This window comes from Lagopus leucura, unplaced genomic scaffold (assembly GCF_019238085.1).
Source record: "Lagopus leucura isolate 7727_CA_CO unplaced genomic scaffold, USGS_WTPT01 Super-Scaffold_810, whole genome shotgun sequence".
In the NCBI taxonomy this organism is placed as follows: domain Eukaryota; kingdom Metazoa; phylum Chordata; class Aves; order Galliformes; family Phasianidae; genus Lagopus; species Lagopus leucura.
The window spans coordinates 11,794,452-11,808,714 of NW_024962261.1; the positions used below are offsets into that span (position 1 = coordinate 11,794,452).

The 14,263-nt window shown below is 35.1% G+C and overlaps 1 protein-coding gene across 3 annotated transcripts in view; it reads right to left on the reverse strand.

The window, feature by feature from the left end:
- Positions 1-14,263, reverse strand: part of FBN2 (fibrillin 2) — a 160,453-nt gene that overhangs the window by 13,717 nt on the left and 132,473 nt on the right. For 2 of the 3 annotated variants that reach the window (XM_042866233.1, XM_042866235.1), the window contains 15 exons: positions 14,137-14,205; positions 13,480-13,605; positions 12,513-12,638; positions 11,968-12,093; positions 10,839-10,955; positions 8,921-9,049; positions 8,493-8,612; positions 6,339-6,464; positions 5,959-6,111; positions 5,297-5,362; positions 4,901-5,026; positions 4,673-4,792; positions 3,569-3,691; positions 3,041-3,172; positions 2,218-2,343 (listed from right to left, as the gene is read on the reverse strand). In XM_042866233.1, the coding sequence (XP_042722167.1) occupies positions 2,218-2,343; positions 3,041-3,172; positions 3,569-3,691; positions 4,673-4,792; positions 4,901-5,026; positions 5,297-5,362; positions 5,959-6,111; positions 6,339-6,464; positions 8,493-8,612; positions 8,921-9,049; positions 10,839-10,955; positions 11,968-12,093; positions 12,513-12,638; positions 13,480-13,605; positions 14,137-14,205 (1,785 nt within the window). The remainder of the gene's footprint in view (positions 1-2,217; positions 2,344-3,040; positions 3,173-3,568; positions 3,692-4,672; positions 4,793-4,900; positions 5,027-5,296; positions 5,363-5,958; positions 6,112-6,338; positions 6,465-8,492; positions 8,613-8,920; positions 9,050-10,838; positions 10,956-11,967; positions 12,094-12,512; positions 12,639-13,479; positions 13,606-14,136; positions 14,206-14,263) is intronic. The other variant, XM_042866234.1, reaches the window with a different exon arrangement.

Here is a 14,263-nt window from a genome sequence, read left to right on the forward strand (position 1 = left end):
CTCTGTGAAGTCTGTTTTGAGTTAGCCTTTCAAAAACTTGACATGTCTTCTGAACATCTGTTGTGATTCCAAGTTTATTCCAGACATCCTAGGTTCAGTACCTGTATGACTTGGTATGAGTTGTACTTCTAGGAAGGATATGGCCTGAGGCATACCTGGCAAGCTTGCTTGATGCTAAAATAAGCTGGAAACCAAACTGAGCTCCCACTTAAGCTACCTATGTTTGGCTTGTATTTAATAGATTTTCTCAGAATTGGGGTCTTGGGGTTGGGCTATTGTTTTGTTCTGTTTTATTGGCCAAAATAGCACACTGCATCATCTGTAGCTTGATATGATTTACATGACAAAATTCTTAGTACTTATGAGTCTCCACGCAATTCAGTCATCTTTTTAGTGGCACTACCAGCTTGAAGGCTGGGAAAACAGATTTATATAACCATACTTTTTATTTCCTCCTCTTAATCAATTTTGCTTTATTTTTGAAAGTTCTGATTAGTACCTGTCTATCACGAAAGATGAGTAAAACTACACAGCCATTCCCTCCTTTGCATTTGTTTCAAACAGGCACCTAAAGAGAGTTCCCAGCTCCCAGCTATCATGGAAATTCTAAATTTTGCAGTAACAATACTTCTAAATAGGTTATGTCCCTTGTTTAATATGTTAATTAAAATGGAAATACTGTCAACTACAGTCTGATGATTATGTTTCTAAAGGAAAGATGATTTCTGGTCTTAACGCTTAAACTCTTCCATACCCCTCTGAACCTGTATATGTCTGAACACCACGCCGACCTTCTTTTACAAATAATCTGTAGATTTTATACATGAATTAGGTGAAATGTGATCTTTGCCTTTAAATGAAAGTTGCTTTGGGCTCATAAGATAAAGCTGTCCTCGTGGAAAACGCTGCTTGCGTGAGATACTGCGTTTGCTGTGGGGATTTGCAGGACTCAGCAGATTTCTGTTACCATAGATAGGTATTTTGTGTACAACTTTAAGTCCTGTGTACCTTAAAATCCTATAATGCTTTGTTTCTGATTTGAGATTGAGTATATTTTAATGTGAGCAGAATATGTTTTAAATAGTATACACTAAGATTCAATGTTTGTGCTTTAATTCTGAAGACATAGTTTGCTTCTGTCAGACTCGTCTTTCAGTCATGTCTCATGTGGACAGCATTAAAGAAAAAACAGTAACAAGCAAACTAACCCAAAGCACAGCTTTCAAAAAAATAATGCATGTATATATGTATATATACATAAAAAATATAAGAAACCAATAATGAAAGCAGGATATTTCCTTGCCAGTAATGACTGGCTGGAGTTAACAGCCTGCAGCAGCCTTTTTCCATCTGGTCCTAATCCTTAGGAAATACCCTGTACTTCGAATATTATTGCTTTGCCATGAAGTCAGCATGCTACTAATGGCAACTTACAGACAGCTGGTTATTCACCATATACACAGTATATATAGAATACCTCAGTATTCTGATTGAATCTAAGTATTCTAATGCAAGTGTCCTTTATGTACTCCTACATATTCCTGCAGTTTCACATGCTGGTGTTGTAGAACACTTACTTGAACACTGGTCATGAAAATCTTCATATTCTGCAGTTCTGTTTGATTTTTAAAAACAGAATAAGTAATTTTATGGTGCAAATGACAAGTCTGAGCATACTGATAAAGAATAAGGTTGATGAATATTAAATCTTTCATTGGTATTTAATGTGCAGGCATGTCTCCATAACTTCTAAACACATTCTGCTATTTTTTGTGATGCTCATATTTTTTATTCATTTTCATGGTCTCCATTAACAATACAGAATATTCTAGCTGAAATACTGTGGTGATTAAATTAATGTTCTGATCATGGAAACACTTCAGTTTGCTACGCATTCCAGTTTGTAATCTAAGGTAACTAAATCCTGCTTCTTTAAAAGTAAGTAATTTGTCTGGATAGCAGCATGTTTATGCAATTTGGAATTTAGATGTAAGGCCCCTGACAGCTCAATTCAGCCCACATTCTCAAGATGCTCTCCATCCATTATTTAATATTTTATCACTTAATGTGATTTCACTGCTTTAATTAATTAGAAACATTACTTAATTTATTCACATAAGAGCAGCAGCTGTACCCAGAAACTTGATTTAAACTCCACACCCTTAACTGCTTTGATACTCTTTAATGTAAGGTGGAATGTATACTTATGGCACTTACCAAGACACTCGATGCCTGACGGGCTTGACAGGAATCCTTCATTACATTCACATCGGTAGCTCCCAATAACATTCATGCAGCGACCGTTCTCACAGATACCTGGCTTGGTACGGCATTCATTTTCGTCTTTACAAAAATACCAAATGCAAGTTCTTGTTACAAGAAAACAGATCTGTAGATTGCATTCAGCATTTTGCATAGTGTTTGCAAGAAGTGGAAAAATCAACAACTGATCAAGCAGAAGATGGACCTTTGTTGTTCCATGCCTTGTATTCTGCATCTAGGATGAAGGCTCTACTCCTCCTATACTCACTGCATACATAGTAAACAGACATTTTGAACTACGGTAGTATCCACATCTCTTGCTCTTTGTGGCTTTTATATATGTATAAAACCTAACAGTTACATGAAAATTTCATAGTTCTAATTTTTTAAGGAATTGCCACATTATTTATAGACAGTATTAGTGTTGAAGGAAATGTACCGTTTTATTTACAATAATTTTCCTTCTTACTTACCAGATAAGGTCACTTTCATCTGGCTACTTAATACTTTAACAAGTGTCTGAAAACCTTCCTGACACTGCTGGACAACTAAAGAAACAAAACCAGAGTTTTTCCTCCAAAACACTTCCTAGTCCGTTAAGATTACTTTCAGATAAGGCTCAAGTCTTGAAAATACAAAGTAAGATTGAGATGTTGGATACTAACAGATATCTTAAGCGTACTTTATGAACTACTACTTTCAAGTTTATTAAACATGCATACAGAGAATTGTTTGCTTGTAGGAATTGCATCAGATGTCTTTCTTTTCTAAGCTTTACCTGTACAGCCTTCTCCATCAGGTCTCCTGGTCATTCCAGGAGGACAAATGCACATGAAGGTACCAATCAAATTTTTGCACATCATGCCTCTAGACTCACAGTCATGGAGACCTTCAGCACATTCATCCAGATCTGTAAAAATACATATACTTTGTGTTTGAACATCTTTGTAGTAGCTTCAGTTACTGAAAACAACAAGCATTTTCACAAGAAAAAGGACTTCCCTAGCAAGCACTAAAAAAATCTGAAAGCTATGCTTAACTGTGGTTATAATCTTTCTGAGTTGGTAAAAGATGAACATCATCTTGATGTTCTTGCCTTTACAGCCCACAGCAAGAATACACAAAGGACTAGATATTGGTCTTACGCAAATTTTGTCTTATTTAAGTTTTTAAAGAGAAAATAATCATTGCTGTTTGCCGCATTTCTCTGAGAGAATGAATGTAAGATGCACAGAAATATCTGGAATACTTTTCAGGTGACACAAGGTGATGGAAGGTGGGGAGAAGTTTACATTTCAGTCATTACCTCTGCACATCTTTTGGTCTTCTCTCAGTTCATAGCCAACTGGACAGGTGCATTCATAGAACCCATAAGTATTGATACATCGAAAAGCACACAGCAAGGGGTTCTGAGCACACTCATTTATATCTGAACAGAAAGGAATAAAAACATCATTTTCCCTGAAGTTTTAAAACAATCAATTGGAAATTTTTATACTTTACTCCTATTGTCACCTAAAACTATCAAAAATGTAATATAGTTTTTAAAACAGAAAGTTGTGGATGTCTGGTTTTGAGTAAACAGAGGAATGTGAATGAAGCTCTGCATAAAAACAGTGACACCATTAATATGGAGTTACTTAGAATGAGTTGGATTCTCATTAAATGAAATTTAATGACAAGAAATGTCAGCTTTTTTTCAACTTCAAGAATATGAATTCTTGCTTTGGAAAGCAAATTAATTGATTCATGAGTGATTCATGAAAAAAATAAAATAATATTTTTAAAAAGGATCCTGTTAAGGATCTGATGAAAACAGAATTCCACACTATGAAAAATAAGAGGTATTTATTCAAATTAACAGAGTATTGGCCCAAAACAGATGAAAGAAAATACTTTTCTAAGTTATGAGAGAGGTGAACTTCTGTATCTTGCTGCCACAGGAGGCTATGGATGTAGATGAGGGATGAAGAAAGGACTAGATGGACCAGTGGTCTGATTTCAGTTTATTGGATTTAATACAATTCACTTGTTATTATGATTGTGATGAGTGGGTCAGTTTATAGCTAAGCTGCCTCACTTACAAAAATGCTCTGCAAATTGATGCATTTTTGCAGTAGTTTGCTCTATTTTTTCTGAGGTTATTTTGGGGACCCAACAATTATCATTTACTTTTATTTTTTTTACCCATCTCCATCAAACAGCTTAGTAACAAAACAAAGACTAACATAACATGCAATATCAGAAGCCCTGTGACAAACCAAAAGTGCTGATTAAATCAATTTATTATTTTCCCAGTGAAATATGTGAAGCAGAGAAACTTTCTACCTCCTGCTTTTTACACAACAGAATGTCTAGTAACGCAATTTGATGTACAGAAATCAAAGGAAAAATGCAGAAGACAAATTACCTTCACAATTCATCATTGGGCCTGGCTCAAATCCTTCATGACAGTTGCATTCAAAACTGCCAATCACATTAGTGCATGTACCATTTCCACACGGGTTGCCAATTGAACATTCATCAGTATCTGTACATAACAAATGAGTAAATGTAAGCTGAAGAGAACTGGGACACATTTTTAACTGTGTTTTAAATTAAAATGCTATAATTCTAGCATTATGAAGCAGGGACACACCGATACAATGTACTCCAGTGAAATCTAAGTTGTATCCCATTGGGCACTCGCAGCGGAAGGATCCATCAGTGTTGATGCAGTGACCATTTGAGCAAATCCCTGGGCTTTCAAGGCATTCATTAACATCTAAAAAGCAGGAAGATATTAGCAACCACTTATTAGCTTCTTTATCAAGTCTTAATAAAACATTTTTAAAACACAAAATACCCCATTCTGTTTGTCTTTCTCCATGTCATTTCAAAGGTAATCTACCTCATACTGTTCCATATGTATTAAAAGTTAGCCTCCTGTCACTTGTGGACCATGGGGAATAAGCCATCACATAACGCAAAATTCAAGTCTAGCTTTGAGTATAAAGATACATTTTTTTCAATTAAGAGGGAAAATAATATCTACCTTCACGTGTATCATCAATTCCAGGAATAGTCCCATGACCATATGGGCAGAGGTCCTGAAAAGCAACTGTGGAGGTACATATTTTTAAATAGAGAGCAAGTGAGAAAGAGAACCATGATAAATGGTTAAATGTATCTAAAATCAGACATCTCTACCATACTTTTCAGAACACAATTGTTTATATCACAGCCCTCATACTATATTTGCCAGATGCAAAAGCGACACCATCCCTAAGGCAGGATAGCAGTACTGGAACATGCTGAGCTTCCAAGTGCACATGATGTATTTTCCTTTCTCCACTTAAATTGGGAGAAAAAAAAATAACTGAAAGTGTTGATTACTTCAGGGATCCTCAGCACTGCCCAATTTTACTCACTCACTTTCATGAAGCAGATTAGGACATCAGGACATATCTAAAATCTGTGATTGTATACAATTGAAGGCTCCTAGCTCACTTCTCATTTGAGCCAGAACAGTAACTGAGGTGTTTTTCTTTAGTTGCTTCTATTTGATTTTTTTGCTTTAGTTTACCTCATAATTATTATACTAAAGGCCATAAGAGAGAGCAGTAAACACATCTCTCTTTCGAATGATCAAAAAGATACAAAGCAAACATATTTTCTCCCACCTAAAAATCTTCACTTGAATCTTGAAGGTGTTACCTTCTTCCTCTTTTGGGCAAAGCTCACAAGGATCACCCCATCCTTCTCCTGGCATTTTACTGCAGCAACACTTTGCCTTTGTGGTGTTGAAAGCCTTTGGGACAGAGCACTTCCCATTCTCAAAATTAGTGAAACAGAAGCTCTGCCGGGTATCTAAAAAAAACGAAAATACTGTTTTGTGTAGCTGGAAGCTCTTAACTGGTTAAAAAATGCAAATCTAGCTCAAGAAGGAACCATGTCAAGATTGTATTTTCCTATGGTTTTGAAAGCACTTCCCAGCACTCATAATGACATAGTTTGGGAGGGGCCTCCAGAGGTCCCCTTTCACCTTTTTCACAGAGTACTTGTTACCTGTTACACTGCTTAATCCTCAAACTTACCAAAACATCTCCGTCCATTATCAGACAGGACAAAACCTGTCGGACAAATGCACTGGAAGCCTCCTGGAGTGTTTGTACAAGAGCCAAAGAGACAGATGTTGGGATCCTCATTGCACTCATTAATATCTGCAAAATTTATGAGAAAACATTGATAGTAATCCTATAAGCCATGAATTCATTTAAAAAAAATATTTATTCATTAACTTTAACCAGAGGTATTCATTAAATAAAGCATCCAAGAGATAAAGCAGCCTGAAGGTCCGGCTCACTCTTTCGAATTAGAGTATTTCACTGGCATTCCCTTTCCTCTGCAAATATTAGTTTCCTGCCATATTTACACCATAAACTTCAAATAAATACTGAAACAGAGGAGGAGATACAGTTATAAGAAAAATATTTTCCAATCAACATAGAACATCTGAACATGAATTTTTAGAAATTCTCTGTGTTGGGGATTTTTTGTAATAAAAGGCAAATTAACTGACTGACTCTTGAACTGAAACTATAGACAGAGGGAGAACTGTAAAACACATATTTATATTTTCCAGTTTTTTAAAAAAATTCTGCTTAATTGAATAACTTTGAAAATATAGTTAAGGCTACCTAAGCATTTCTTTTTTTTAAGTAACTGATTTTGCATTTAAATCACAAAAAAGCAAAGTAAAGGAGTATTTAATATAAATACCAAATATCTGTAAAATTGCACAGCTGAAATAGTAGATGATACTGATAGATGAAGGGTAACAAAAGTAATAGATTAACATACCTTAATTTTTCATATTTATTATTTTAAACCAGATTTTATTCTTTTCTGCAAATGCTGGCAGAAGAAATAAGCCTCTTTAGTGATTTCTAAAGGTAATTATAAGGTAACAAATTCTGAAGTGTATTTTAAAATTTGTCAATGCTATACCTGCAGTACAACTCCTCTTGAGTCTTACCGTAATAGACACTAAAGAAACATCAGAGACCTGTGGCTGTACATCTGTACATCCACACCAATCTGAAAAGTGCAAGCAGAAATAGGTAATCTCCATGAAAGTATGTTTCTATTGATGCTGAGTCACAAATCTGCAGTGTCATTTTTCCTGATGCCAGTTAGACTCTACACTACAATAAATTTGACAAAACTGGTCTGTACTTATCTGATAAGGCAAAAATGGATAAATACTTCTTTGCATAGAAAAAGATAAGTGGAATGTGGGGAGAATACAAGTAGAGACAGGTCCTCTTGAAGTTATGTCTGAAAACTGTCACCTATGCTCCCCAGTCAGGAGTTACTACTAGGTATTGCACAAGAATAAACCACTGTAGCATAAAGTGGCATGTGACCAGACTCCACATTTCCTTTCCAATGACAGACTCCTCCCATATGAAGTGTTCTGAGTTAGCTCAGATACGCTGCAGAACAAATAAGTACTTGGCAGCCACTGATTTTGTAAAAAAATATCAAAATTTTTGTCAGGATATTCAAATGGTCACAAACAGTGATATTCCAGAAAAACCAAAAGCTTTCATTTTAAATTAATGATTTTTACAACCACAGGTAATTTGAATTTATCTTTAACACAACTGCTAATGTGGGAACAGCAGCTAACAAAAGAAACCATAAAGTTGGCAGGAAAACTAAGCATTATGGTACGATACAACAGAATGAGAAAGCTCTGGGATTTAGAAAATATATCTTCTTGTACATAACAAAAATTCAACAAAGTTCCTTTGTTCAGTCTTTGTTCCTGCACTCACAATACTAGGTTAATATAAGACTAATTATTAAGTTTTTTCTTCATTTCATACAAGCTACTTGTTTATAATTGGGACTTATTTCAATGAGTGTGTTAGGGGATGTCACACCAGCTAACCTCAGTAATTTAACCTGACAATTGGTCAGCTTATGTAGCCACAGTAGAGAGACAGCTACTAACACTTGTCCACTGGCCATTCAGGAACCAAAGGCTCCTGAATTCGCTCCTGAATATCACCTGCATGCACCCTTCTTGCAAGTGCCTCACATAGTATATTTAAATGGTAAAATCATTCACAGCAGTTCTGATAAAAAAACTGAGTTATAACTTGAATTTCTTCCTCATCCTCATAAACCAAACCTTAATTCACCATTAATTCATTTAGAAGCAAAATTACAACTTGCCTTACCAATACAACTTTCACTCTTTACTTCATATCCTGGTGGACAGATGCATCTGAAAGATCCTTCCAAATTTTGACAGGTACCAGGGGAGCATGAACCAGGCAGCGCCACACACTCATTAGTATCTTAAGAGAGCAGATGGCATCAGGAAAGACTTAGGATCATGTAATTCTTATGACATTGTTCTTGCATTACAAAACAGTGTCATTCATTAAAAAGATAGCAGGGTATTTTTCTCATTTTCTTCTTTTTAGGCATTTAAATTTACAAAGATCAATTATTCAAAAAATCAGTTATTTCTATTGAGTTATACTGAAGTCTTGAAGTACATACATACTCAAGTTATTTTTGAAGTTATTTTCCTTCTTAAATACTCAGTTTTATTTTTTCATCTCAGCAGTACTGTAACATCTCATTATGGTAACATACATACCAATGCAATTCTTGCCATCTACAGTAAGTTCATATCCTTCATTACATAAACATTTGAAGGAACCAATTTCATTGAAACACCGGCCATTTCTGCACACCTGACCAAAGAAGGAACTGCACTCATCAATATCTGTAAGAAACAAAGCAAAACCCCTAAGCAAGAGTTGATCTCTCATTGAAATATATAAGCAGGTGCAGTATATACAGTATGTTATAAACAAACTAAAGTAGCAATACATCTGTGTATTTCCATGGAAAAGGCAAATACTGCAGCAACAAAAGAACAGTTGACAAATGGAAAGTAACTCTCACTCAAGTGCTTTAAGATATATGTTCTATTTAAACAGCACTTTTTTTCTTTTTTTTTTTGGTAGGGAATTATACTTTTTAAATTTGCAGCATTACCTCAGCTACTGCATTTGGAGACAGTTAATTACTGCCAAGTGACTGTATTATACTAACTCCAGACATAGAAAAGGTTACATGGGGTGTTCTGGACTTTCTCTGGATTTCATATGCGCTCAAGTAGATACGCAAACTGAAAGAAACACTTTATAATACAGTAATGTATTACAGATGAGTATTACAGATGAAAAAGTGTAAGAAGAAAGGAAAATCAAGTAGATTGGGTTAGTATCATGCTGGAAGAACAATTTATACCTCACTATGGTAAAATATTTTAATTTGAATGATGAAGACTTACATCAGTTTTACTAAAGAGGTTTCTAGGTGTCTTCAAAAATGTAAAGTACAGCTCCTGAACAAGATGTACCCTCTGCTTCAGCCAGTAAAGTTGTGCCTGGTTACTAGCTTATTCCACAGTGCATTTCTTGTATGTTATAGTTTCACAACTGCAAATATCTTTGCAGTATTACAGTGCAGTGGGCTTAAATTGCTTATGAGTGACTGTGATAGCTTGGAAGAAAGCCCCAGGTCTCTCCAAACTGTCAAGAAACATGCTCACAAAAGCCAAGTTGCAGAGTCAGCTCGACTCCTTAGCCTCCTTGAAGGCATATTCTGGCAGAGAGGCACTGGATGGTCCTGGCAGTATCCTGGCAGCTTTTACTGCCACTGCAAAGAACCTCTTTGGAACAAATACCATTGCAGTCTCTTCCTTCTAGAACAATTTTTGAATTTTCTCTTTCCTGGACAAACAAAGGATTTAAAATATTTTCAAGATGTTTTAGTTCTCTCCTGAACCACAAAGGAACCAGCAGACTTTGTTTTGTCTTTCTTCTGTAGCAGAAAGGAATGTGGTAGCTTGCTTTTTGGCTTTGCACAAGGACAATCTCCTGAGACTTAAAAAGTCTGTTCTTTAGCTGAGAAAGCCTATTCTCTATCACAAGTATTAAAATCGTCCAAAACCATCAATATCCTTTTGCTGGCCACTATTAAGGAATAGGAAACAGCAGTATCACTGTATATAAGCAGAGTTCACCTCAGGAGAGTAGGAGATTTAGAAGACTAGTTATGCTGTCTTTCTTACTGCTGATCTCTTTTTTCCTTCACGCTGTGCAAAAATTTCAAATAATATGGCAAAATTAAGAAAATATTTTATATTCTTGAGGTAATGCTGGTGTTGTGATACTACTCATACTTACTGTGAGTGGTTCTTATAGTCTTTGCCAGTAGCAAAAGATGTGTGCTACAATTGCCCAATTAATCTTTTTGAGGGCTGTCTTAAAATGCCAGTGAACGGTAAGGCTGCCCCAGCGGTCCAGAATTTCAGGGTTTACATTATCTCAGGCTGCCTATGTACTTTAAATGTTCAAAAATAGTAATAATTACTAACTATTCCTGGATTCAATTAACTTCCCTAGCAGTCCAAACATCTTAACATCTTTGAATTTTAATTATACAACCTCCTTCACTTATTAAGGCAGCAACAATGAAATCAAAGTTTGGATTATATCACCTACCCATACAATCATTATTATGAGTTAATTCAAATCCTGGATAACACAGACAGTTATATGATCCAACAGTGTTTTTACATGTTCCATTTCCACATGGATGGCGTTCACATTCATCAACATCTGCAAAGAGAAACAAAAGTGTATGCTGGAATTTATTTTCCCCAAGTATTTGTTAGTGTGATACATGTGCACACAGTGACAGAATTCTAAGCCTCAGTCTCTCCCTTCATCTCTTCTATGTTTTATTTATACTACTGATTTTTACAGCACGGTGTGTAAGTTCTTACAGTCCTTATGCAGGACAGTAAGTACAGTGCATATGACACTTATTTTCATTTGTATTCTAAAACATACTCCTACGTGGAAAGATAGTGCATATGTGCATAAGTGCATTTATGTTTTTATTTTCCCTAGTAATAATTTTTCATTTCTTAATGCATGTTACTTATATGAATTCAATACAAAGGATAGAGCATCTCAGCCTTTGGACAGTCTGAAAAGAATATACACATTTTACTTTTATGCACATGAAAATCTGCTGAAAGTGCTCCATATTGGATTTATGTAATTGTTCACAATGTAGTTTGTATAAGCAAATTTATGATGCCATAGTGCACCCAGAATTATAAATTTTGCCCAGTAAGTCTTGGATACATCTACTTTGTAGGGCACATTCAGTACTTCCTACCTTATGTTCAAGTTGCACTTGGAGTTTCATGAGGATCTGAATGACACTTAGGTCTTAATGTCTTAGGTCTTTTCGACTTTCTGAAACATTTTTATTTATTTACATATATAAATTTTCCTGTGGGATAGTTTCCATAACCTCTAAACTCTTATCACATCACCTATAAACTTTTCTTTCAAGATGTTATGTATTTTAGTGAAAATGGGGTTAACACACTCTTCAGTAACATGTACCTATCTCTGAGAATACTGTGATTTGTTCTCCAACTGACATATTTACTCTAATGGCAACTTCACGTGCTTTATTCATAACATTCAAAACCATATGAACAGTCTTTTTTAATGCCAACATACTCTTCTTATACAATTAAACTACATAAATCTAGACTCATTCCCTTCTGTCGTCCCCCTGTTTTTAAACCACAAAAACATTTTCTTTACATACCCATGCACATAGTCTGGTCTTGAGATGCCTTAAAACCATTGTGACATATGCACTGGTAACTTCCCTGCATGTCCACACATAAACCATGACTGCAAACATTAGGAATTTCCAGACATTCATTGCGATCTATAACAAAAATATAAAACAGATGGTACACATTATTGACTTTTATTATTCATTCATTTTACACAAATATGTTCTTACAATCTGTTGTTATAATTAAAACCAGATTCAAAATTATTCATAACTAAATCTGAATCATAACAAAAATTAATTTTATAAGAACTTCTTGCCTATACACCTCAAGGTCAAAACTACTGTTACTATTTGGTTGATACCTCAAGAACGTTTGAAAAATTTACTCTGTCTTTTCTTCCCTTTTACAGAGAAACAGAGCTATAAAATAAAAACTGTTACATAAAACAACATTAGAATATGCAAGGCAACAGAAAATAAATGCTGCTTTTATCCTTCTAGAGAATCAAGTACAGACCTTGGATTGGGTACAAACAGATTCAGACCAGAAAAATCAACTGATTTCTTACCAACACAGGCACCATTGGGTGAAAGTTTAAAACCAGCAGCACATTCACAACGGTAACTACCAGGACTGTTGATGCAGTCTGCATTCCTCTGACAGAGATTGTCTCCATTACTGCACTCATCAATATCTGAAATACCAAGAGACAAAGTCAAAAACCACAAGACATTTATTTCCGTCTTAGTATTTGGATTGCATTGTCAGTCACATGCAAGACTGATCTCGGTAGGCTGTCCTCAACCAAGTATGAAAATGCTAAATTCCAACTTCTCGTGCCATAAATGCAAATCAAAGGCAAAATCAATAGCATTTCATCAACAGCACTCTTTTTGGATGAAAGAAAATGTTATGAAATCAACTCCGTACACACAGAAGCAGCCATGCAATTTTAAAGGGATACATAAATCAATTAATTCTCTGTATTAAGTTCCTCTGTGCCTTTGTATATGTTAAACAAAACAATTTTTTAGGGGAAAAATAAGTAGCACATATTTTTAGCAGTTTAGGGCACAAGTTTCTTCAGCAGTAGTCCCCTGAATACCAATGATAAAAATCCTATTAACTTCAGGACACATAAAACTTCACTACTACATTTTACAAATATCTGATACTTGTTTACCTATAAAACCACAGATGAACGGATACAAGAAGGAAGTATCAAGGGAAGCTTTTCTTTGAACAAGTTTTAAGAACAAGGATCAAATTACCACCTCAAAACAAAAGTATTTCATTTACTAGCAACTTAGGCGTCAGTGCATTACCTGACACAAAACAATGACAAATTAAGTGTATGTGCATATGTATTAAAGACAAACATACCACAAACACGTTTATAACAGTCTTGAACCCTACAAGAAAACTCACAACTTATCAATTAGAGTTTCAAAAACGTGTAAGTTAAATTTGCTCCTTCCCTTTAAGATAAGTATGCTTATGGGGACTAGGTAGAAAATAACATCACTTCAAATCACCTTCACAGACCAAGAGCAGGTCATTGTAGCTGAATCCAGTTGGGCATTCACAACGGAAGCTGCCGATCTGATTGATGCAAACACCATTTGCACAGATTCCTGGGATTTCTTTACATTCGTCGATGTCTGAAATTCAGATGAGCTGCTCAGTTCTTGTGGCTTTACATACTGCACACGTATGCACTATTCTCAATTTTACCGTTCTTTACACTGAGCTGAGACGTTTCTTTTAATCTACTTAAGCTATACACACAACATAAATCTAAGTATGTATTTTTCCACTATGAGAATATTTTTCCACTATGAGAAAAAATAAACTATGTGGAGTTCCGTAAGTGATACAGAGAAATACTAAGTATGAGCCAAGATTCAGAGCTATTACAAACGTGCTAATAAGTCCACCAACATTTCTGAAAGTAAACTTTTCACCTTACTAATTAAAACTCAAACCTATGGAACAGGATGGAAGGGGAGCAAAAAAAATTACTAAAAAATGTAGGAATAAAAAAAATAAAAAAACCCAAACCATTGTAAGTTTGCTCTCACAACATGTCACCTGCAGGTCTACAAAAAGGAATAAGGATTTTATTTTATGAAATATTAATTTCAGTACTATCTGTAAGAATTGTTGGTTAAAATAAGTTTATTCAAACTTACCAACAGCTTTTCCAGTATGAATGTCAAAAGTAAAGCCAGGAATATTGCCACATATGTTCTTGAATTCAGCTAGAGCATATGACAGAAAAACGTATTTTCAGTATTTATAGATCTCCCAATTACTTGT